Source organism: Poecilia reticulata, linkage group LG22 (assembly GCF_000633615.1).
Source record: "Poecilia reticulata strain Guanapo linkage group LG22, Guppy_female_1.0+MT, whole genome shotgun sequence".
NCBI classification, from domain to species: domain Eukaryota; kingdom Metazoa; phylum Chordata; class Actinopteri; order Cyprinodontiformes; family Poeciliidae; genus Poecilia; species Poecilia reticulata.
This window is the reverse complement of record NC_024352.1, coordinates 17,276,291-17,302,782: the sequence shown is the minus strand read 5'-3', so window position 1 is coordinate 17,302,782 and position 26,492 is coordinate 17,276,291. Positions and strand designations below refer to the sequence as shown.

The 26,492-nt window shown below is 40.5% G+C and overlaps 1 protein-coding gene across 5 annotated transcripts in view; it reads right to left on the bottom strand.

The window, feature by feature from the left end:
- Positions 1-6: 6 nt before the first annotated feature.
- Positions 7-26,492, bottom strand: part of fermt2 (FERM domain containing kindlin 2) — a 40,075-nt gene continuing 13,589 nt past the window's right edge. For 2 of the 5 annotated variants that reach the window (XM_008399782.2, XM_017302510.1), the window contains exons 3-17: positions 21,846-22,079; positions 14,459-14,587; positions 12,243-12,275; positions 10,470-10,695; positions 10,247-10,349; positions 9,867-9,974; positions 7,650-7,784; positions 6,536-6,585; positions 5,847-5,971; positions 5,595-5,701; positions 5,304-5,522; positions 2,343-2,363; positions 1,163-1,287; positions 911-1,052; positions 7-359 (exon numbers count right to left, since the gene is read on the bottom strand). In XM_008399782.2, the coding sequence (XP_008398004.1) occupies positions 186-359; positions 911-1,052; positions 1,163-1,287; positions 2,343-2,363; positions 5,304-5,522; positions 5,595-5,701; positions 5,847-5,971; positions 6,536-6,585; positions 7,650-7,784; positions 9,867-9,974; positions 10,247-10,349; positions 10,470-10,695; positions 12,243-12,275; positions 14,459-14,587; positions 21,846-22,079 (1,931 nt within the window). In that variant the 3' untranslated portion in view covers positions 7-185. The remainder of the gene's footprint in view (positions 360-910; positions 1,053-1,162; positions 1,288-2,342; positions 2,364-5,303; positions 5,523-5,594; positions 5,702-5,846; positions 5,972-6,535; positions 6,586-7,649; positions 7,785-9,866; positions 9,975-10,246; positions 10,350-10,469; positions 10,696-12,242; positions 12,276-14,458; positions 14,588-21,845; positions 22,080-26,492) is intronic. The other 3 variants (XM_008399783.2, XM_008399784.1, XM_008399785.2) reach the window with 3 other exon arrangements.

Sequence of the window (26,492 nt, the reverse complement as noted above, 5' to 3'; positions counted from 1 at the left end):
TATATATATAACTCGAACAATAATTGCGTCAGTCTTGGCAATACCTGTGCTAAACTTTGACTTCTTCGGCACAGTTTCAAACACTTAAAACGACAACAGAACACAATAAAATAAACCCATACAAGCCTGCTCCTCTTCCCGACCCCTGACCTAAAAATCATCGACCCCTGCTGGCCTGGGACTGCTCAGACCCAGCCGCTGGTCAGTTTATAGAACATTTCCTCATCTAGCGACTCGTTCTGGTCCTTGGCGCGTGTCGACAAGAAGATGTAGCCGCCAATGAACTCGTGGACCACCTTGCAGTCCACTTCGGCGCAGATGAAGGACAGACTGGGCTCGTCTGCAAACTCGACAGTCACCTGAACGCACAGGACATGATGCGTCAATCAGACTACACACAAAATATATGACCCCCCTTCGAGGAACTCATAAAAAGTTTTGTTTGCCTCAATCCTTGTCAGGGACATGGTTGAAAATGGAGAAGAACATGTTCTGGTCAGATGAAAACCTAATGCCAAACCCAACAGTCCGATGTTATATGACATGGTGGAGGAGGAATCATGCTGTGGGGATACTTTGTTCAGCAGAAACAAGAAAGCTAGTGGGAGAAAATGTCAGGTTTGTCTTATCCCGAAAGATGAGCAGATAGAACTGCTGTAAATTGTGTTTCTACAAAGTATTGACTAATCAAGGATTCAGAGCAATAAATATCAAATATTTTTATTTGTAAAACCTTTGGCTTTTGGAAACCTCTACATCACAATTATGTGATACACTGTGTTGTTTATGTCAGATGAAATACCAATAAAATACGCTGAACTAGGGATAAATGTGAAAAACCTCAAAGGGTGAGGACATTTTTTATAAGGTATGAAAAAACAGTTTTAGCAACTTTCGTTGGTCTCCCTACCATCTTGATCTCCCAGTTGACATTCCACTGTTTCATGTTGCTGAAGCGCCAGGTCTTGATTGCGTCTCCAGTGTGGGCGTCCATTCGGATCAGGCGATTATAGGTGATTCCAATCAGCTCTTCTTTTTTTCCTCCTTGGAATCTGAGGAGCAAAAAGGGAAACAAAGAGTGACGGTTTAGCTCAGCAAACTGCATGATATGCCACAGAAAATACAGATTAAAAAGATAGATCATGGTGATTGAACTATGTACTTTGCAAGGAAGTGAGTGATTCCAAACTCTGGCAAGGACTGCCATGCCTGAATGAAGCGCATCTTGGCCTCGATGAGACTCATCTGGGCCACGTTCTGATGGGCTTCAAGGATTCGGGCGGAAATCTGCCAAAGACAAAAATCACACACATAAAAAACTGATTTTTGGCATGGTGCTCTATTAAACTAATACAAACTAAGCCCAGTCCAACAAAGTCGTCCCGTCACCACTTAACACAACAACTACCCCATCAAATACCAATCCACACTTGAATATAAACTGTTGCCAAGACATAAGAAGAATCAAGGTGAGTTCACAGATATGTTTGTGGTGCATTTGTGTCCTAAAGAAAGATATAAAACCTCAGGTATTTCACAAACAAGATATCAAATATAGATAAAACCATACCATGTTCAAGATGGCGCATGAAGTGACTAGTAAATACATCACTGTGAGGGAATGCAAAACTTACTGTGTGAATGCAAAAACAAAGTCCTGTCACCTAGGGGGCGCCATGCGTTACAATCCAATGGTTTTTCAAATGACACATACTGATAACTCTTTAATTTTGTTTTAATGTGGTGGTCATTATTTTTCCTGTGCCTTTTATTTTTATTTCTGACAAGACGCTGGCTTGATGTTGATGCATAACAACTGCAGTGAACCTGAACAGCTCTTCTTCTCTGACATCAATGCCATTGAAGTCAACACAGGATCAGAGCTACCCTAAAATTGTTTCAGTCACAATTGTGTGTATTTGTAAAGTAACTGTGGTCAAAACACATTTACTGTGGCCAGTCACTTACCTCCGGTTGAGTTCTATTGGAGACACACAAACTAAAGCAGTGTGATAAAGCTAATACTAAAGTCATTTAAACGCTTATTAATCTATTGAGTGTTAAATGGACTAAAGCATGCAGCAGAACTCCATGTTTTAGTCTTTGACATATTTGTTAAGATTGTTGTTTCAACATAAAGTAGAAGCCATAGCAATACTTTCACGTGTGATTTTCTTTTCCTTATTAACTCTTGGAAACTTGTTATAGCTGAAAACACATGACACACATTAGGAATTATGCCATCTACTTTCTATAGTTAGAGGAGCACAAAGACAAAAAAAAAGGATATACACAAACATGCAGAACAGCTTAAAGACACCCAGTGGACACACATCACTTACCAAATCCCTGACATAGCCTGGCTGAAGAGAGGAGGTGGGTATGGAAAGATGCAGGAGTTTGACAGAGATGCAGAAAAAACAGAAAGAGGAAAAAAAGTTTGGACAACAAACAGGCAAAACAGATTAGAGTCAGGGGAGGAAGGATACCAATAATAAAAAAGTAATGCTGGAAACTGTGGCATAACTGTAATGAAAGAGCGGGACTGTGGGGATGAGGTGTCATGCAGTATTGAGCCACAATGGAGAGTAGAGCTCAAAACAGAAAAGAAGGACGGCAACACTGTTGTCAAGGAAAACATCAGTCAAATAGAAACTGGAATTGTATATTTAGGCTTCGACTGTCTGTTTACTGTGTCATAACTTCCACAGAGACAATAAAATATCAGAGCTCCTCATATATTGTACCACAAGATGGCGTTGTATACCAACTTCAGTGTGGCTGAAGATTAAAGTCTTGAAGCTTTAGGAGCTGCTTTTCAACTCTTTTAGTGTTTGCTTTATGGCTAAACTTGTACAAGCAGACCAGACAGTGCTCCAACCCACGTAATGCAGAAATTCCTGTGTATACATCCGCTTGGAGCAACAGCACGGAAGTCTCCCTGGACGAATCTTGCAACAGGAAGCCTGATTTGAAGGGAGATGGGGAGGGGCCGCAGCCGGCTAGAGGGTTTACAGGTTTTTCCCAGACAGTTTTCCCGCGCAGCATTCCCAAGCAAGGCTCATTTCCTGATGCCCCAACGCCCACTACACAAGTTCACGTCACGTGTGCATGTGTGTGTGAGCATAAGGCACTCACTGTACATACAGTACAGCATTACCCTTTCATGTTGAGCCCGTGGAAAACATTCATCACACTGGGCTGGTGTGAGTTTTGGTGATGTATTTGAAATACAGCTAATACAGTTAAGGACACGCTTGTTTAAACTCCTGGTAAAGATGTGCAAGAATCCTTAAAATTTATTTATATTTTAATGAAGCAGCATGGATTCATATGGAAAATTCAACATGTTTTCAGTAGCATATAGATGGGAGGACTTGGATGATTATGCCAGAAAATTGATTTTGTGTCTGGTGCACCATTTGTTTGATTGATTTGGATCATTACGCAGTGATCTGCCATTTTCCAGTCAAGACAGAAACTAAACTGCATGCTAAAGTAGCAAAACGGCAACATAAAATACATTACATTTATCCACATTAGGCTATAGTAACTTATTCTTTTACGATTCCTAACTAAATCTCAACTACAGTCAGTTTTGAACAAAGGCTTTTAAAACAAAGTTTAGTTTTCTGTATTACTAACCACAACTGTGATATCCCTGGAACCAACACAACTCTGACTCAATGCTTCCTGTTTTATAGCAATTCGTGATTGTCTAATCCTTGTTCTCCGTCTCCATTTCTTTCTGGATATCTGTGGTACTCCAGGCGGCGGTCCAGACTCCTTGAGTCATCGTTTACTGTATCAGCTCNCCCCGACATCCTTCCCTCTGGCAAAACGCCACATTTTTACTTCCAACTTAAACAGCTCCAGATTGAGTGACTAAGCTAAAGTACAGAGGTAAGATCCTGCCTCATCCATCCCTAACCAACACTGCCATGGCAGCCGTGTACTCAGCTGCTGCAGTGTACACACAGCAGCCTATTTGTTTGCATGCAAATCTGCTGAGCAAAGTGTAGAATCTTCCCAACATCTGAGAGAGAATTAAAAGGCTGGTAGGGATAAAATGTTGAAAACTTTCACTCCTGCTGCTGAAACAACTTCAGACGCACCAAATTTGGAGATTGAACAAAAAATAAGAGAAACAAGTCAACAGTTTTCAGCTTTGTGCTGCCTCAACACTAGGTCAGTTATTTCGTGTAGATTGAAATGGAGCTTATATACTCTTAATTTACAGTGATTTCTAAACGGAATGTAGGGATTATGTGATGAAAACACTGATGTAGCTAAAACCTTGTGTAGCCGATTCAAACCCCAGGCTTTGGTAAAGTTTTCACCTGCTGATGCCAGTTTTACATTTATTAGATTTTCCTCTAAGAACTAAAATATAACAAGTATCAAGAAGAGCACTAAAACTCCTTTTTTGTAGCTATCCTGCTGTGAATGCAAATGTTTTGTTAGGATCCAAGCTAACTTCTCAACAGTGTGTAACAAAGTAGCGCCTTATTTTAAAACCCTGACATTTTAAAATGTTATTAGCTTGTATTAGAGATTGGTGCACATAGCCTGGCTTACATTACTAAAACAGCAGCCTCCGGTCTTTACCTTTCCTGTTAGCTTCCCAAAAGGCTGGGAACTTTTCCAAATACAAGATGAAAGGTTAAAACCTCAAAAAGTATTTTTAACGTAATCTACAACGTTTTTCTGTTATCTGCTGATGTGCAAATACTGAGAAAACGGTTTCCTTTTAAAAAGCTTTTTCGTTTGTGATTCCTCTGGTTACCTCACTAACAATAAAATTACCCCCTTTGGGTTTTTCCAAGTTACAGCATCCACATTAAAGAGCATTTTTGTCAACGTGACCTGCTTGAGCTTAGCACAGTGCTCTAGCAGCAAAAGATTTTTTGCTGGAGTCTCTAACTAGGCAGGGCCAACTAAGCTGAAAATTAGCTAAACTTTTTTGGTGCATTTAATATTTAACCATAAGGAATTCTGATTTGCTGCATCAGAGGATAGAAATAGAGTTTCGCAAAAGCAGCTGGGTGTTGTAAAGGTTGTGTTTTAGAAATCTGATGTAAAGTTGACTTTGTGACAGAGGAAGATATGTACAGGAAGCTAAGGTGAAAAAAACAGAAAAAAACAGGAAAATGTGGAGTAAGAGCCACTGATATCTGGGCAGAAAATGTTTCACCAATCAGCACAACTAATAAACTGCACAGATAAACAATCTATAAAACAACAACTTGTTTGAAAAAAACTAACATTTGTTTAAAGCTTCCAGCAGAACCTGGGTGGCTTACCTGCTTGTTCTTGTACTTTTTAAGATATCGTGGAGACACCAGACACTCTGGGTTGATGTCAGTGGTGATTGGTTCAATGAACTGAGGGTCGGGGTTCATGTGTTGCATCTTGAGGAAGGAGAGAATGTTCTGGACCTCCAGGTTGTATGAGCTGTCGGCCATGGTCTTCCCTTTGGAGGCCAGGCGACATGCTGCCATCCAGTGAGCGTACTGTTTCTCCTGCAGACAGAACAGTGGAATTAAAGAGAGCAGCAGATAGAGGAGAAATCTGGGGAAACGATTCAGCCTTACTGTGTCACACCGAAGCCAGATCTCGTTCATCCCATCGGCCACGGGGATTAGCAATTTGATGTTGAATTTCTGACCAGAAATATTCACATCTGGCGTTACCTCACAACCTGAGCAGACGGGAAATGAGGACAAAAGGTTTCCGTCATTCTTTTAACACGCCACCTACCATAACATGTTTAACGCAGATAAATAAACCTTCACATTTCACGATGAGAATCATGCAACACTTTAGGCATGTTTGCGTTTCTGCACCTCTGAGATTCATTTGGTGTGCCGGTGTCCCGAGTGCTTCCTCTTTACTCTTGTAGCAGGAAATCGTGATGTCCTTGAACGTGCACCAGTACTGCTTATAGCCCTTCAGCGTCAGCTTCTTGGGTCTAGAAATGCACGGCAGACAGACATATCAGGGTTCAGCTGGAAAAATGCTCAATATTCTTTAGCAGGAAGAGCGGGGGAGGAAAGATCATAGGAGAATACAAAGAGGAGGAAGAGAGGGAGCTCCTGAAGTGTAAAGTCAGTGAGGTGAGGAGGAATGGAGCCAGCATTGTGGAAAACCATTACAGAGGAAATGCTCCTCAATATCACAGCCCCCACTCCAAACAACGTTATACTGCATATTTTATGAGACAAGCACCCCAGGAGGCAACATTCTGTCAGCAACGTCTTTGAGCCAAAAACGGATTGGATTCAAAATACGCTCCCACCAACTAATCTCCCTAAAGAGAACCTAAAAGCTCCCTCCTATTTAAATGGTCTTTGGTACTGGCACCATTACAGTTTAGCGCAATGTTGGAAAGAGAAAATATTTCTTTAAAAAGTTAATAGAAATTCTCTTAATCTTTTAATCAAAGACGTTTCTGAATTTACGAGGAGTTACTTGCATTTTGTATGTCAGAGAGAGTAAATGCTTTAGGGAGGTGTTGCTCTGAAAATACACTTACTTGAAGACTTTGACATAGTCTGCCAGTTCTGGAATAGATGTGATGTCACCCTGAGAGGAAATGGAAAAAAAAATCCATTAACATTTATGCTTCCTGTGTCAACAGTTGAAGTAGCAACTCTGAAGTGAGGAAGTTTTACACCGGAAACATACCAAATCTAACTTTTAGTGTGTCCTTTGGTTTAGAATTTATATGACTTTAATTGTATCACTTTTAAAGAGCTGACCAATATAAAAGGACTAAATAACATTTTTATTTGGTTCTGTGCCCAAAATCAAGTTATACGTGAAGAGAAAAACAAAGTACAAACTGCAAACGAAGAAAATGAGCGCAATGACGATGGAAAACCAAAGAGTGATTACTTTATGTACACAACAAAAAGGCAGCTCAAGACAAAATTGGTGACAAGCACCTCCCTGAAACCAATGCCAATTTTTACACTGAGGAGCAACACACTGCCCTCATACCCAGGGATTTAACAGAGCTCAGTGGAAGGTCAAGCTTACTTGTAATCCATTACACTGATGAATGGCTACTTGTGACAAAAACTGCTAGAAAAAAGAACTGAACTAAATGTTATTTCTGCTCCAGTTCTGACCAGCATTCCCACACTGAAGTGCAAAGGCCCGCACATTAATAATTGTGTCAATTAAAGTTTATGTAAACAGCTTCATATAGCCAAGCAGTATAAAAACCAGCTCATACACCTTAAATCTTAATTTTCAGTTTTAGTCATGAACTGTTTTAGTCACTTTTGAGCTTGCTTACACCACTCAAAAGTGTCCATCAGTTTACATGTCGGGCCTTAAAAATGCACTTAAAGTAAATGTTGGCAAATGGCGTTGAAAAGGAAATAAAAGTAGCTATACACAATCTACATGACATATTTACTAAAATTCTGAGTACACTCAAGTTATATCTCGTTTACTTTTCTTCTTACTCCTTTTTGTGTCCTTGTTAACTTTATGTGAAGCGTAAATTTAGCTCATAAACTCCAAAACTGAAACAAAAACATGAACCAAAACCTCAGAACTGGGGGAAAAAATTGGTTTCCCATTGTAAGTTTGGAAAATACACTTCACCAATAAAAAATGCAGCAGAGTTTTTCTCATACCAGTGTGCTGGAGGTTTTCCCTCCTTCCAAAGTAATCTCCAGGTCAGACAACGCTGCATCCACCTCATCCACCTCCTTCTCGCTGTTATTCATGTGGTTGTCTGAAGACATGCCTGACAGCTTGTTGATGTGGTACTGAGGAAAAATAAATGCTTCAGTTCAGACAACTTTAGTGATTCATTGTTTCTTCCATACAGATCAATCAGGAGTATTGAAATGTTACTCTACCAGTAAAGCTGAGAAACAATTAGTTAAAGTAGAGAGCAAAACCCATAGTCATGTTAGCTGATATCTGTGAAGTTTGTTGCTATTCTTGCAAAAATGCTCCAAGTTCCCTTTTATACATGAAAGCTGGGCTGCAATGAAAGTCATAAAAATACTTGTATGGTAAAGCTTACTGCAACTGTGTACCATTTAACATTGCTGTATGATTGTTTAAGAGGAAACTGAAGAAGCTTAAAAAAACATAACAGGATAGGACAAAATAACAGACAATGCTAATGCACCGCATAATAAGCGATGTGGTCAGGGAAACATTCATAGCATGTCTTTGAAGTTTAACAGCAAATAAAAATCTCTCACTGGGGTACATATGTGCAAGATGAGGAAACATGTGTCAGTAACAATGGAAACAGCAGTTCAGAAGGATAGCCTCATTACAGAAAATCCTCCAGTGAGTCACCAAAACTAAAAACAGCTCGTTGACAAATGGCATTTTTCCATGTCAACTCATCACCAGCCTCCTTCACCGATATATGAATGAACAGCTGCCCAGAAAGTGAAAGCCACAGAGCTGCGTTTGGCAGAAATATGTTGAAGTAAGGCTGGCAGAAAGAGTAGATGCAATACATTTTATTCTGAACTGACATTTATTTTCAAAATATGCTAAAGAGCAAAGCTTATTTTCCCATTTTTGTGGCTCTAGGTTATGTTTTTAACCATCACACGCCAAATTTCTGCGTAAACTCAAAATGACGCCATGCAAACGCCCAGCGGAACCAGACTGGAACTAAACGATCACTGCTCCTTTTTTTAGATGTCTGATGGCCTCCCTCAGCTGTGAAATTTTATGCTCATAGTAAGTGGATGAAACGCAGCAGAGCTACGTGCTAATAGACAGGTAGTGACAGAGCCGCCACTGGTCTGAACACCAAACGTCCATCAGCAACACTAATGGCACAGCAACAAGAAACCATTCAAGTGTGATTTATTACCAGTCTGATAAAATACACGTTCACACCTCAGACTGCAAGAACTTTCAAAGGAATGCCGAGCAGGACTATGGGAAGGTATCTTGTTGGAGTGGGTGGTCTGGGCCAATGGATGGAGCCCTGCGGCCAAATACGCACTATAATTACCCTCGGGGTGAGGACAGAGTGGCGTCCTCAGGTCTTGGCACCCAGTTTATGATGGTCAGAAATAGCTGAGGGCACCATGTGGCAACTTGAGGAAGCAAAAGGGGCTAACATCTGTAGATCATTTCCACTGCTATCCTTTCACTAGTGGCCTGTCCAGGGATTACCCCACTACTTGACCAGCCGCCTGGATAATAGGCTTGATTCTAGCCTACTGTAATTCAAAACTAAAAGTAACTGATGGATGTATGTAAACATACTCAGAAGTCCCATAGAAACAATACTGAAAATGTAGCTTATTCTCAGAATGCAAATATAGACATTATTTATTTGACCTTCCAATACAAAGTGGTGCATAATTATGAACTTCAAGTAAAACGAAATGGATGTTAAGATGTTTTTACACTTATAAATCTAAAAAGTGTGGTATGCATTTGCATTCATCCTTCATCTTTTGATCTGAGACACCTCTATAAAATCCAGTTGCTTTCAAAAGTCGCCTAGTTAGTAACCTGGGCGTTTGTGTGGAAATCAACCTCAATATAAACCCAGCTGTTCAGTGAAGACCCCAGAGGTTTGATACAGAACATTAGTGAACAAGCAGTACCATGAAGACGAAGAAACACAGCAGCGTTCAGGTTGTAAAGCAGCATGAACACTTAGACACTGTGTGCACTGCCCAACTGGCAGCCATATGGCCCAGCTTTTGACTGGGATCCAGTCCAATTAATTAGCATCAGGTAGTGAGTTACAACATCCAAAGAAAAAATGACTGCAAAGCCCTTCATATTTCAGATCTATATACACAACAAGGACAGAAAAAAAAAACGACCAGGCTTTCGCACAAACACACTGTTCTTACCTGCAGGGCAGCAAACATCATCATTTCCTCCTCTGTGCACTCAATTTCCTCCAGCAGGATGGCCCACTTGGCCTGTTCATAGAGCTGGTTGACTCTGATGGCATCATACTGCGGATAAATACAAACACATGCTGACGGGAAAAGGCATTCCAACACCTGTTAAAGTCTCAGAACTCGAAATGCTCTGCCTGAACGACCAGACTAGCAGTAAATCACTGAATTTGATTGGATTCAAACTCAAAAGAACACCACAAATGTGTCTTGAAACATGAAGACGGCACACATTTTAGTGACTATATTTTCCTTAAAATATCACATGACTGTATAGTACAAAAAACTAGCTACTGCTTTACTTGTGATTCCCTGACGGCGGGACGTACCTTAGGGTTGAGGTCGAAGAAGCTGTGATATTTAAACCTCAGCAACAGCACATCGTTCTCCTTCACATCCTGCTCCATCAGAGACCTGGACGAGTCTAGCCACCTGAACAGACATGAAAACTACAATAAAAACCCCCACAGATCTAAACGACGTAAAAACAACATATTAACATTTAAGATGGTCCGTTTTTTTTTCCAAACTACTAGGTCAGCATCATCTCACCCTTGATTGATCTTGGCTTTGTCCAGCAGGGACTGGGGTTTGTAGAGTTTAACCAGGATGTCTGGTGAGGCTATCGACTGGCTGACGGCAAGGATGCCAGGATTGCCCTCTGACAGGGGGCTGTCCCCAAACCAGGCTGAGGTGGGCGACAGGGGGCTGCCATCTCTGGAATCGTAGGTGGGGGTCATGGTCTTACTGTACAAGCCTGGACTAGAGTAGACACTCCCTGCAATAGAAAAAACATAAACCCAAATCTCCAGTTAATCCACCATTATCCATATACAAAGAAAAGCACACAATGCATAAAGAAAAACATTTTTCCTACATAAATGGTGCTTTGCAAAGCTTTCTTATCCGTTTACCATGACCTTTTTTTCCCCACATTACAACCATTTCAGTAGAATTAAGTAAACTGATAGTAGTGTATTATTACAAAGCCGAATGAAAGTGAAATATGGCTTTCAAACTTTTACAAATGAAAATCTGAGAGGTGTGGCTTGCATTTCTCCACTTGTGCTGGAATTTATTTAGCAATATCAGAGTGAAAGGGACTGAATATGAAGGCATTTTTTTCCACACTTCACAATTATGCCTCACTGTGAGTCAATCACATGAAACCCTAATGATATCCTTAGTAAGACCAGTTAGCATTCAACATCACTATACAACTTCCACCCAACAGTGTTTCCAATGATGCATCATAAGATAAGCAGACCTGCTGAAGTATAACCACATACCGACAGAATTACACTGCTGCAGCAAACTATGCACAGGGAAGGCGAGATTCAATAGGCAAAATTAACAATATGAACAAATTAGTTGAACAAAACATTATATTTAAGCGCTCCAAACATTGATTTACATGTACAATTTTTTCCTTTAGGTTTTCAGAGTTGGAATCCGACACCACACACACACACACACACACACACACACAAGTCCCTGGGGTAAAGCTGTTTGCATTTCCTGTTGAGAGTATTTTTGGCGATCTCGCCCCCTTCGTTCCCTCTCTTCCTCCTACAGCCTTAGGTCAAGAAGTAGCTGACTAAACCACTAAATCTCTTCTGAAACAAGGAAGTGGGTTTGGTTGGAGTTTGTGACAGTGTATGTTTGTGTTTGTGAGCTAAGGTCATGAGAAAGCGGTGCCGGCTTTGACCACCCATTTTTTGTGGGGGAGGGTGTTATCCAACGGATCCTCCAAGGTCTTCCTCCTAATGCCGAGTTCACCAGGGCAGGGAGAGTACTCCCATCTCCCATAGGGTCTCACGAGGAATGTTAACCATGTAGTGCAAGTATGTAGAAGACAAAGCTGTCAGTTTATTGAGAAACACAAATGAGCTTCCTCCATCCTGTTTACTGTTCAGTTCTTGCAAAATTGAATTCACTTAATTTCCCACACTTGGATGCATGCTGCAGTTAGGACCTCAAAGAAAAACAAAAGCAGAAGACAATAAATGTAACCATATTACTTTTCTATTTGGGTTGTTATCTGAGCCATAAAGACAGAATAATAATGTATGTTTAAACTGCTGACTGTCCTGCACATCCTTTAGAGAGCAAATTACTCAAAAAAAACTGAGGTTTGACCTAATAGGATGCATAAGTTTGTATCATGAGACTACTAATGTCAGGTGACTCTGTCTTGAAGAGAAGTCAGGTGACTCTACTGCCGGCCTTCAGCCTACGGATGAGGTCTAACGCGCCGACGGAAGGGGGAGAAGGATAAGGAAGCAGTGCAGAAAACACGGGACAGAAGACGAAGGAAAAGCTTACCTTTCACTGGTCCGATGAAAATGATCTCAGAGGCTGGTGTGAGAAAGAAAGTAGGAAAAGGAAAGACAGGAAAAAGTGAAGGAAAAAGGAGAGGAATAGTAAGAAACAAAATTAGTAGGATAGATTCAGGATGCTTCAAACTGTTTAAGGAAAGAGGAAACAGAAAAAAAATGGGAGAAAAGACAAAAGATGAAGAATATTAAAGTGAGACTATGTGGCATTTCCGGAGACAGTGCCAGGGCGAATGAGTCAGTTTGTCCCATTTTTAGAAGGAGATGGGTTGGGCACAACTAACATGGTTCCCTCCATGTATGCATAATCATTCAACACAGCAACAGTGACTGCAAATGCAGACAAGGTAGTGGTCAAAATGACCACGTATCCTGAGTGTACAGTTAAGGAACAATTTTCTGATTTATGGTCCAATTCTGATATCTGCTTCGAGTAAAGTTTTCCAAAGTCTGCCAAAATTTTCAAATCCAAGATTTAGATATATAGGCAGTATTTATTATAGACAGAGATTAATAGCACAAGATAAAATAAGGAGAAACCTTGCTGTAATATGCACAGCCTTGCTGTTATCTGCTGAAGTCTCACTCTCCCTTACTCTAGCAGGCTTAATAAACGTATGCTGAAGCCTGGCTGTCTTCTACTCCACTGCAGCTTGAAAGAACCTTCATATTATCCAATGTGGTCAACTTAGGATCAAGTTCTCCTCTTTACAAAACTGCTGAGACATCAAAATGTTCAAACTGTCATCCTCCGGCAGACGTATTAGAGTGTGCTTGAAAATTCTCGCTGATTTCTCAAACAGAAATCAGAGTTTGAGAAATAAAATTCTGGTGCATGTCTGGTGTACAGCCCTAGTTAGAGTTTTTGCCAATTTAGGAGAAAACTGTGGGAACAAGTCTCAGTTTGTGTCATAAGCACGACAAACAACAAGACAATTGTCTAAACTTTTAGCTCCGTTTATATAATCAGCGATTTCTTTTCTTATAATGTTAAGATTGTCTCTCAATTTTATTATTTTATAATTTACTTCTACGACTGGAATACCTATGCACATTTAATTTTGATAATCTGTTGTAAAATGGAATAAGAAACAAATTAAATGAATGGTGTAATTTCTTATTTCCATATATTTTTTGCTTTAAAAAAGGAAGAAGCATAAATCATTCACAAATCGCTGTTAATCCTTTTCAGTTTATTGACTGACTGATTAACAGCAGCACCGCATGTGACGAGTCCCACTGATAGAGGGGTGGAAAGGGGAAAAGAGCACACTCAGATTGCATCGCTGCCTCTCTGCAAAGCCTTGTGATTTTGATCAGGAGACCTGGACTACGCGGCCACCTCCTCCCCTCAAGGGACAGAACATCCTACGATCTGACCACGAAATAAAGCCTTAGACTGCAGCTTGTGATTTGAAAGGGAGGCCCCGCAGGAAGCACACAGAGCAGACAAGGAAACCAATGACAACAAGCAGATTTTGCACGTGTTTGTTGAAGCTCGGCTCCGCCTCGTAGTGTGACCACACGCACCCACTGGGAAATAAGTACATCTTGAATGTCACACACCCATGTTATGTAATGATGCGACTTTGGGTGTGATCATCTCTGCTATTATGAGGTGGTTCCTTTTTGCGTTTTCTGGGATTAATTCTAATTTGACATAAGCATTTTAAAAAAGCTTTTCTACAGAAAGAATAAAAAGAACAGCAGTGGAAATGGAGCAACAGTTAAGTAGACTCATTTACTCTGTCCCATAAATCAGTGACAGTGACCCAGCCTGTTTTGTTCTGCTCCTCCTTGCTCATGTGGTTGCAACTCTCCATCACACAGTACAAAGAGAAGGAGGAGGAGGGTTATAATAACTGCACTCCTCTTCCCTGGTTTGGGCTTAAAATGGCAGCGTGACCAGCTATGTGTGGAATCTCAACCATTCTTGTCCTCCCTGCTGAAGAATTGGGAGCCATGGCTGTCAATCCCTTGCAGGCCTCCAATTCGCACATTCACATTTGGTCACAAGAAACAGCAGTGTGGAGTTATCTCAGTGGTTTCTCAACCACAGGTGTAGTCAAGCACAAACAAAAAGAAAGGAAGATGCTCCATGCGAGCCAGCAGAACCTGCTGTTCAACCTGCTGCTTCAGGACAGTGTCAGTGTAACAAAGATTATTTTAATGTAGACAGAAATACAAAAGCTGTCTGTGCCTCACCAGATCCAGGAGTCAACAAGGGACCTTCCAGCTCCAGACTGTCCTCTTCTGCCTCCTCCAACTTTTTCTTTTTCTTCTTGGGGTCACGAGGTTTGCGCAGTAGAGACAACTCCTCTGGGTGGCGGATATCTAAGGTGGAAGACACAGAAATGGGAAGCAAAGGTTTTTCGATGTCGTATAAAAATAAAGAAGCCAAACAAAACTTGACAAAAGGGGGACAGATTTTGATACTGCAAGGAAACATCAACTTGTTACAGGCTGTTGTGAGATTTGACACATTATTTTGATCAGATAATGCTGGGTGAAAATACCAGGTCTGTTTCCAAAACAGGAATGAAATAATTATATGTACTGCAGTAAAGATAAACCATACTAAGGAATACTCAGCGTTAACTTAGTTTTGATGAATGGAGAAAAAAAAAAAAAAAGAAAAGTTGGATGTATTTTCAATTAAACATTGCAAAGTACACTCAACCATTTTCCGATAGTGTTGTTATAATGTAACACTGATGTTACAAATGTTATCTGCTGTTTAGTCAGACAATCTACTTGTGCAAAGCTGGAACTTTTTTTTTCTTTTTACAGATAACTGCTGGTTGCATTTGATGCAGTTATTAAAGAGCCTATTTTGTCTGAGGAAAATCTCGAAACATTAATCCATTCTTTTATAACCTTGCATATTAGGTACTCCAAGTCACTGCTTTTAGACTTTGTCTTCTATTTCTCACCATTAATATTTGAAATATTGCCTCCACTTCATTTGTGAATTCATTTTAAATAACAAAAAAGTCCCTATGCAGTTTTGCTCTAATAAGCTTCAACTGCTCCACCGTTATGCACATACTACTGCACATATAGCATATCAGCTAACCTGATGCTTTTACATGGTCTAGACGCCATGTACACCGAGAGGCGTCCGAGATCTTGCTTTCCAATATTTTGGAATGCAGTCTGCAGGATTGTTCACCAACTACTTTTAAATCTTTAAGACAAAAAGGCTCTTTTTTGTGATTAGTGACATGTATTCACACTCTACATGCTAATAATATATTTGGTTAGCCCTTCACGCCTAACGTTTATGTTAATAATAAGACGCTTAAGCTCACAACAAGTGTTTAGGAATTTTGATGGGACCCTCTGAAACCGTTGTATACCTTGATACCAGTAAATGGCCCCTGTCAACATGAACAAACAGTAATTAGTGCTTTCTCAACTATAGGCCTTAAATAAACCACCTGGCTTCTCCTAGGGACCAGAAACAATACCATGAAGCCACAAAAGACCGGAAAACAGGGATGCCGAGTCAACATAAAGTGTGAAAGACAGAAAGAAGGAGGAGCAGGAGGGGGTAGATGGGTAGAACTGCAAACAGCTGTACACACATGGTGTGGAAAATTGAAAATCCTTTTTCTCATGGCCCCCAAAAATCTCGCTTTACTGTAATCACCAATTGAGCTATGGGAGCCACAGCCTTACTCCTCCTTAGCAGAAACACATCAAAGATGAATTCAGTTGGTGCTGATGGTAAATTTGAAGGAATTACATCTTTTACCCAAGAAGCTTCCTATTAATTTGAATAATGAAAAAGAGAGTGCAAGAAGCTGACACCATGCAGAGTAGACGGACTCAAGCAGCGGTCCGGGCTTCTCTTATTTTCTCTCCATCCCTTGAAGCAGAAAGCCAACATTCAGCAGCAGCTTTGATAGGACGATTCTGACGAAGGAGGTGAAGGAGCCAGAAAGTGTCAGCATTAAAACAGATGGGCCAAACTCAGAGGGAGCACATCTGGACTCAGCTGGATTTGGCTTTCCTCGCAGATTCCTTATAAATCAAAGAGTACGTCAATATTAGAAAGACATTTCTAATTATTTTTAATTCGTCTTCGTACACAGCTGATCGTCATCTCATTTCCACAGACATAAAGAAAAAAACCCTCCACAGATGAAGGCTTTAACAACTGTGGCAGACTGATTGAGGAGGTCGCTGGAGGTGTTGAGGAGAGCGCGGCCAGGAGGCTCGAGGGGAACATCTTGACTTGGTGAGAAGCTTGTTTGGCTTGTGTAACTAAAGCAAAAGCATTCCAGGAGTTTTAAGAACTACCAGATGGGAGTTGGTCCTCTCTCCCCGTCTCCCTCCTCCCTCATTCTCGTACTGTTGCAGCACTGGAGCAGTCCCTCTGCCCTTATACAGCCATGTGAGCTCCTAGCGTGCTGCTGAGCTTTAACCTGACTGAACTATGTGAAGGGGCTGGTTGACACACAAACACATGCACTGTGTGACGTGTTTCAGACTGTGAATACTTGGACAGGACATGCGTCTAGCTGAGGCATAGCAGAAGCATGTGGCATTTTACTACACTGTCGTTTTAAGAGTTTAGCTCGTACACACATAATGAAAAATTTTCTGATTCACACAAGAGACATTTTGTAATATTGTGTATCTGATGAAACTGAAGATATGTCTTTAATTTGTTGTATCATGGGTTATATTGTAACCCTTGTCTGTGTTGTTCAGCTCAGATCTTAATGTTTATTTTTTTTATAAATCTAAAACTTGGTCAAATCTCTTGAATTATACATCCAGATTACAGGACAAAATGAAACGTGTATGTCCTGCTGGTTGGTAACAAACATGAAGGTTGTTTTAACAATTAGTGGACATAGCAGAAATAAGCTTGCGCTAACACGCTCTTTAGTGTGGAAGGTGTTACTGAGGGAATAGTTGGTTATTTTCAGTTTCAGTTAGGTGTTTAAATAACAGGAAAGACGTAAAAGCTGTAAGAATCTGTTTAAAAAGGAAATGGTATTTTCTAGGGAGGCACGTCAGTTTATTCTGGCTGCTACAAAGGAGAGCGAGAAGCTTTCCATCTCTTCCTGTTATGGAAGTGACTTGATTTGGAAATGTTGTACCAACACGTTCTGTGCCCCCTCAGATCACCATTAAGTATCATAAATTTTTCCCTCCACTAGCAGCAGTTCTGCCCTTTCATACTTCTGAACAGTGATTAGGTCTCAGGATTTACCAGTTTCTCCACTGTGAATGGTATTACATCATGTTGTCTCTTACATTATGACCTTTTAAGCATCTTATTTTAAAGAGATGCAGCACTTCAGTGATTCCTCATAAATCTCAGGAATAAATCTCCCTTCTCTGACATACCTCAACTTTAACAGTTTGTCATCTGCTCCAACAGAGAGAAGCACCCACCATTTCCAGGCAAACAGTGCAAAGCTTGTATTCGGTTCCAACACGCAAATGACTCACGAGGTAATTTATGTTACAAAATTATATTATTGTTTTTTTTTTTGTCATTGCATTGGACCCCCACCAATTCACAGTTCAGTAATCACAGATTCGTTTCTTTAGAGAGGTCTCAAATATTCAGACATTTGCAAGTGATTGTGGGCCCCAAACTCCACAATGCATTGGGTCCACTGCATTGTGTTTTTGTTATTATTCTAATGACAGAATTTCCTTTAAAGACCATGCAAAATATTCATCTAAAATTCTTTAAATATGAGCACATAGATGCTCAAACATCTCAGACGAGACATCTGCATTGCTTTATTCTACATCCCACTTCTATAAAAGGTAGAATTACCAGGAAACAGCATAATAGAGTGAAAGTCACAATATAATTTTCTTTTGTGAAACCGCATAGAAATAAAGCGGTGATATAGCTAAAGGAGCATGGAAGAATCAAGTAAATATTTTTAGACATTGGAAAACACTCGATTTTTACTGACATAGTCAGTGGTCTAACTGTATGCCATTGTGTTGGTTTAAGACTTCATCTAAGGGAAATCAGTTCTTCTACACTCGCCACATATCCTGGGATGATCTTGTATGGAGGAGATGTGACTAATGAGATTTTTTTTTGACAAATGTTTGTCACTTTTGTGTCAGCAGAAATTGCCCAGGAACAACAAGTCCCCTATCTCTGATCCTACAGACTTCTGACAGCAACCAGGCCTGAGGTCAGAGGAGCTGGGCTGACAGGGAGCCAGCTGGATGTGAAAGATCTTCTCCTTGGAACAGGTGATTCAGTTCAGTGAGTAATACCCACCACAAAAAAACAGAAACTTTGTCACAGTCTAATTTTACAACACCAGAATTTATAGAATAAAAAGGTGCAAACCCTACATGGACATCCATGAAGACAAAAATTAAGGCTTTACAGTATGACAAGAGCTCATTCATAAAAACAGCTTGCTTTATCTATCAGACAAGCCCTAAAGTGTAGCAAATAAGAAGACACTTTTGATTTAGGAGTCAGAGTTAAGTCAAACCACAGTTGTTTTATATTATAAACAACACTGGCCAGTACATTTAGGCCAAGATAAGTAGCCCGCAGCTTGATGGGCCATAAATCTGCTGGAGCTAAACAACAAAGCAACAGCCCAAACATATCAAAATAACTTATCAGAAACTTTACTGAAAAAGACCATCAAAGTCATAGTCCCGATACAAAAGTGCTGCCTTAAGCCTTTGTTTCCACACTCATCTGAATCCAGAGATTTATTAATTCATCTGTTCGTTGTACATCCCTTACCCAGACACCAGGTCAGAGGTTATTGGTCCAGGAGGGAAACGCATTCTTCCTTCCCACCAGAGAGACCAACTCATTCTAGTGGTTTCCAGAAGAGAAATACTGTACACTCCCCACAGCTGGTTATGAGTCTGCCCCGGAGTCCCCCTATTGGATAACCTCCACAAGGAGGCATCCAGAAGGTATCCTGATGAGATACTCATACTGATTCAGCTGTCTCCGTTCAGCTTCACTAAGCAGTGCCTAATCTGCAGGAGGAAGCTCATTTCATACGTTCTAAATCTATTGGTCATGATAAATATTTAATGGCCAAAAGTGAGGATTGTTACATAAACAGATTGGTTAACTGGGAACATAACCTTTCCTTTCAGCTCTTTCAATCAAATTCAAGCTCCATCCTACGATTACTTGTGAACACCAGGATACTGGAAATGACTCTGCTTTAGGCAAAATCATCCTCCACCCAGATAAAGAGCATCTTTTTTCTGGTTGGCAACTACGGCCTCTGAGAAGAGCTGATCTATGAACTGTAAAATGAGTTAGTACATATAAAATCCTGCTTTTGTGTCTCTGCTTACTGCTGTAATGAATGACTAAATGTCATAATTAAGTGGAGAAACCTGACTCCTGTTACCCTGCAGAAAGGAGGCTTTTTTTAACATCACAAAACCCATAGCAAAGTGTTGGTTAGATGTTGGAAAGTAAATAAATCCTCATGGTGGAGGAAGGCAAACATGATGCACACCAACACAAACTGGAAATGTTTTTATCAGAACATTATTATGGGCTCTCTAGCACTTTAACCAGGGTTCATGAGAATTCTCATTACTGTTGACTAAAACAAAAAGCACACATCATCTTATAAGCAGAAAATTCCCTAAAGTCATCCATTCACTATCAACTTAGCAACACAGAACAGGATGTGAGAGCAGCCAAATAGCAATAGTGGTCAAAAATAGGAGTGGTGCGAAGTTATTTTCATTGCAGTGTATTACAGTACATCAACCTTTAGCTACATTTTTCCCTCAATGTGTCAACCCAGATGGACTTTGTCTAAGTCATAAGACAACCTCCTACAACAGTCATATTTTGATTTCCACTTAACTTGGAGTGTTTAGTTAATTTTCTGCATGTTGCTCCTGTGCAGTATTAGATATTAATTATAAAAACGATTGTATGACAACGACGAAAAGCTTGGATACCAACCTTTTTGGTATGATGAAAAAATCGACTGTCAACAACACTAAAGGGCTGAGCTTCTGTGCAACCAGCTGACCACATAAAACAGCAAAATCAAATAAACGTATCAGTGTTAGAAGTGCAACAACTGATAACCTGTTGTTATCAGAAAACAAATGTGGTCATGTCTTCAATACATGAGGAATCCCTCCTTTTCTGCTGTCTGGAGTGAAGCCAGGCTGGACAGACCTCGTCTCTTCCTGTTCCTTCTGATTCTCTATCCTTCGCAGCTCAGCAGAAATGTTCAGGAAACTGTTAAGCTAAGAGTTCCCTCAAAAAAACAACATACCCAGACATGAATGTTGCTGTAAATTAAGCCAAGTCAGCTGTCATAAAACTACAGCGCAAAATTGTCTCTTACTAATGACCAATAAAGAAAAGTGATGTTAAAGGGAGCATTTAGAGTCAGCAAACAATATCCTGACACATACAAAGTCAGCCAAAAGCTATCTGCCTTCAATCTCTGTGAAGCTAAAACATTTTTTAATGCCTGACTCAAAGAAAAGCTTTTATTCTGTACCCATCAGCAGGCTTCAAAAACAGCTGTTCGATTTAAGCCCAATAAAAACAACTATGTAGTTTAAATTAAAAACAAGAACATTTGCTGCTGTTGAAAACATTCAAAAAGGAGAAAAGCTGCTGCTCGAGTCTCTGATATCTGGCTCAAAACAGTACTGGGACAAAGATGTGTGTTTTGATCATATCCATGAATCCTTCATACGTATTCTTTAGATTGTTTTACATTTTTTGATGGCACAACAGCAAATGTCTTTGGAGCTTAGGGCACAAAAGTTATCCTGTCAACCGATTCTTCCACCTTATCTATGCATCTCTGTAGCTATTCCAAAGTAACCATGTTTTAGCAGTTTGATTAATGCTCTCCTTGCTTGACCTGCAAGAGTAAGTAACTGTGTTTTGAAGTAGTAGATAGTGACAATGTTTGCAGTCGATCCAATATTATGTGTGCATTGTGTACTATCGGATAAAATCCCAATTATAATCAGCCAAATTTTTGCTTGTAAAGTGAAAAAGTGTCAAAATGTTTATGAATATGTTTGCAAAGCAATACATGTTCTCCAAGGCAGCGAAACATGGATGACATTGGTGTAAAGAGGCCTTCTGGAAAACACTGAGTTTTTTTTAGGTAAGGGCTCGATGGGATCCAGAATGTGACCTCTGACCTGTCATAGTGGAACATAGTGGAGCCAGGGGTATGAGAAATCCACAGAGGGAGCATTAACATGAGCAGTCATGTTTTCTTCCAGTGTTTTCTGTAAGCCTAACACAGATTGATAATCTTTGTATACTAAACATTAATCTGAGGTAGCTACAAACCTGAGTTCAAGGACATAACGTCATACAGAGGGGCGTGCAAAGAGGAGAGAGTGTTTGATAAACACAAGAAATTACTACATAAAAACAGAGCAACAGGAAGGGTGTGATTATCAAAGCTCAACGTAGAATATTTCCAAAAATACCATCACCAGAGGAAGTTTTCAGTTCAGGAGGGTGTGTGCCTTCAGCATATCCTTAAACACGCCAAACAATCCGATGTCGTAAAAAAAAAAAAAAAAAAACAGAGCAGACGGTTTCACTCACTGAAAGTCTTGCAGATGTCCGACACAGCCTTGAAGACCCGGTCTGAGAAGTTCACCTTGACCTTCATGTGCTTCATGTTGGGAAGCTGCAGGCGCAGCAGTTTGTGCTGCGGCGTGAAGAGCAGCCTGGCGTCAGCCTGGATGCCGTACTTGTCCAACGTCCAGTGGGTTTTCAACAGCCATGTCTTCTTCTTTTCCCACCACAGGGCATGGTCTGACCAGTCCTTCTTCACATCTAAAATATGGAGGAAACGGAGATGAAAACGCTTAGAACGTTTACAGTAAAAAGAGTTGACTAACAAATAAATCCATATTGTTTACTTTGAGACTAAAAAAGGAAAAAAAGAAAAGCCAATTTGCATCTGTAGCTACTTAAGATCATCAAATATGCTCCTTCAAGGAAACGGGTCATAATTGGGAAGGACACTGTAAAAGGGTTACTGAAAAAGCTTATAAAAGGGGCAGCAAAGTCAGAGTGTAAAGGGTGAGAGGAGCGTGTGAAAGATGTGGCTGTTTGAGTGACACTGTGGGAATATCGGGTTCATACCTCCTTTATTCCCAAGTCACACTGTGATCCCTTTTAAAACAAACACAAGGCACCCAAAACCCCACACAGCTCCTAGGCTTTTGCTCAGGAGGAGCTCAGCACAATAACGACAGGCCTGTGGTCTCATGGTCTACGTGTCTGACTTCAAGGTGGAGGTAAAAGCCGCAGGGATTTTAAGGGAGCGCGCAGCATCTGTTTTCAACATCGCATGGTTTCTATTCAAGCAGTACAGCCGTAAGCTCAGGACTTTCAAAATCCCTTCAAAGTAAAATGTAACCAAAAAGCTATACATTTATTAATGTCTTGCATTTCCTTGAGATTTATGCAAAAGAAAGCAAAATCATTTTTAAAGGAAAGACTCCTTCAAAATCAAGCCTCTCTTCAATTATTGTTCCTCAGTTTATTAGAAATGTATTATTTTCTGTTTTCCTAGGGTATCCAAAGCACACTAGAGGTCTGTATTTTCTTCCCACTAAGCTGTACATTGTGTTACCACACACAGCGAGCTTGAATGGCAAGGGAGAGTAAAGAATAAACAACAAAGACTTATATTAGTTTCACAGAGCCTCTACAACAAACATTACTATTACGTCTACATTCTGGTTACTTAGAAGTGATGCAAGAAAAAAAAAAAAACATTTTCTGTCCTACAGCAAAAGGAAATGTGTAGTTCTCCGTCTCTTCTCTGTAGCAATACGAGTTGGTCAGATGGGACTGAGATCAGGGTTTTTGTACATGTATATGTGGAAGAGCATCTCATGCCAGCTGTTCGGTGTGGTGGAGGATCTGTGGTGCTGTGGGCCTCTTTCTCTTCCAAAGGAACCTTATGCACCAATATGAACTTTGAAATACCAGAAGATTTTAAATGAGCGTTCTCATTCTGGACACCCATATCCCGTAGAAAACTTGTATGGCATTTACAGAAAACCAATGGTGACTCTAGGGATTTTACGGAAAATACAATTTATTTACCCCAGTGAATCAATGTTCTCAAATTAAATGTTGGACTCTCAGTCAGAGATCATGTTCATTTTAATTTTAACATCTTTCCCTAACATTTGTGTAAATTTTACACAAATCTAACAGGTGTGCCAAAAAAATTTATTTGTACACCTTAAGAAAATAAATAGAACAATGTAGTACGTCCCATTCATATATAATCCACTCATAGGGCATAGGCAAGAACATAATAGTTCTTCACTTCTTCAACAAGAGCAACAGTTTACAGACAAATAAACACGATGTTTGATGTTGTTTTGTGCCCAATCCCCAATGCACCCGTCAGGTAAACAGCTTGTTGCCATGACGTCCGAAACCCGACGTGGCCGTGTTATTTCAGAGTGCGGCTGTTGTTTTCCCTGACCTTTACTTTACATGGGGGCAAATACATGCATTACTGGCACGCTTGCTGATTTTGTCTGAGAGTTGAATGAATGGGATTAGTGGGTGTCTGAGTGAAAACACCAGAATGTCTGTTTAGACCAAGGAAACATGGCTGCTGTGATGAGGGAAAAGCAAACTGAGCAGAGGAAGGATTTACAATAATGTTTAAAATGGAGGGTGGGAGGGGGTATGAGAACTGGGGGGACCCCCATCAGCATCTCAAAGCTTTGAGGACCATCTTGGAGAGGGGTTGGTTGTTTGTAAAGCTGCTGGCTTGTATGCTGTTTACTCCAACAGGCAAACACTTGGAGGCCGAGTAAAAACATTCCAAGCTTTCCGAGTCCTTGTGCAAGTTGCTCCAACAGCATGGGGTCAAGCTGTCACCGCTTCATTCTGATGCCTCAGCTGTGCAGAAAACGGCTTCATTGCTACCATCAGCATAACTTTGCCCTCAAGTTTGGTGCAGCTATTAAAGGCAGAACTAATGAGGGGGACTATGGAGAGAAAACCTGAAAATAATCCTGAATGTATTTTCATAACTGCTCAGTTTTTCCCCTCAGACAACCTTGTAATTTCTGGTGTCTGGGAGCAGCCAACCATAACATTTGGCACTAAGGTTTGCACCACACTCATCCTATAGAAATGCTCTTATATTCATGCATTCCTGAATACATCGACTTGGCTAGTCTTAGACACTCTTAACACACTCCCTAGAGACTCTGCTTCTTCATTTCCTTATAGCCGCCCACTGCTGAGCCCACAGTGAACATGGCCTTCTGCCCTATCCCTACGAGAGTCATTATGCAGTGGTTCGATGAGTTGTGATTGGACAAAGGCAGCTTGGGCAGCCTTCTATTGGTCCCCTTCAGCAATAACAGGGTAACTCAATCCACACAGAGAGGAAGAGAAGGCCAATGGCGTCTTACAGCTAAAAATATAGCTTGCCAAGCCTGACGTAATGCAGCAGCCAGAGGATTGGGGGGCCTAAGTAATTGGGTGCATTAAATGTAGACCCACGCTCCTGATCTGTGCACATGGACTGAGAGGGAAGGGGAATCAGAATGAGAAATGTTTTATGACCTCCACATGACATGACAAATGATACAGAGAATATATGTTATGTGCGTGTGCATGTGTGTGTGTGTGTGCCGTTTTTATTATCCCATTAACTATATTAGCTCCAAGTGTGCTGTGCATGAGTGTGTCTGGGCTTTAATGGGCTTAATTAATTAATAAATTCTAGCAAAATAAGTACTTCACATTCAGCACCATAATTTCTTAATCTGATTTATGCATAAGTTGCCATGAGCAGAGATGCAAGTTAAAGAAAAAAAAGCCAAATCACTTCCCCAAAGGCTTGATCTATCAAGAGGAGGAAAGCTAAAAACCATGAAATGTTTCTGAGCAGGTACAAAAGTACTCAGTCTGAAGGGCTTTCTTTGGGATTTGCTCTCCTCTACATACTCCCTCCATATCTTGTCTTCTGCTCTGAATATCTTTTTGTTTACATTGGGAGGCTGCTTTGTTTATGAACGCCTGTCTGTATGGGGGAGGGCCAGGGTAAAGGGATGATGAAGGGGATGAGTAAAAGGGCATGAAAACGATGGGTGAGCAGGATGAGCTACAGACGGGGAGGAGCAACAGCAATATGATAAAGCAGGTGGTAAAGCAGCAAGGACATTCAAGGTTAAAACTGATGTTAGACCACACCTTCAATTTATTGGAAATAATTCAAATTAACTAAGGAAGAATAAAACTTACCAACTGTTTCACAACCAATAAGGTGCCGTCTGCTATGTCATATTAACCAGGTTATCCACGTTATTCCAAGCTATGTTGACATAGCATGGATTCTTTTTGCAGCTTCTGCCAATGATGTGGAAGTTACGCTAAAGTAATGGTTACATCCTTTTACTTGCCAGTGCATGACATCCCAGTATTTCCATTCCTGATCACATTCTAACCCAAAACAGTCAAATACATAAGATTTTAAAATGTGGAAAAACTCCAGATCCATATTGAAATAAATTAAGATTTCCAACTCATCCAACATTGCAGCTGAAAGCCTGCATCTCCCTGGTCCTACGACACGAGCAACCCACCGTCTGCAGTTTTTCAAGCAAGAGTAGAACCAAATTCAGGTAATGTGTGGCTCTTAATTTTTTCCAAGAGCCACATGCTCTGCAAGAGATGAACATATCAGATGTGGATAAAGGCTTTTTTTGTGGTATGCAATAAATGCAAAACCTTCTTGTAGAAAAACTAAAAAAATAAATAAATAAATAAAAAGATTTTAAAAAGTGAATCAAGAAAATATTTATTACCGTCAGCGCTACTGCAGGCTGAAATCAAAACTAAATCTAAAAACATAAGGTTTAAGCACAAAAAGAAGTGTTGTCTTGCAGCTTTAAAGGGGAGATTGTGGAGAGTGAACTCAGTGACATGATGTAGCTAATTTTTTTTCCCAGTGTTTCGCAGTAGACATCAGCTGGCAGCCAAAGCCACCCTCATAAAATGATTTAAAGGGACTGTGTGTGTAGCTTTTGTGAGGCTTTTTAACCCCCATCAGCCAGTGCAACCAATATGTCAGTCATCACTAAAAACATGTTCGTGCACTGAAAGGCCGTGTCACTTTCAGCCATCAGTTGATAACATTACGACCGGGTAAGACTAGTCATGCCGTTTCCAAGGCGACTACTGTCTGACGCCACAGGGGCT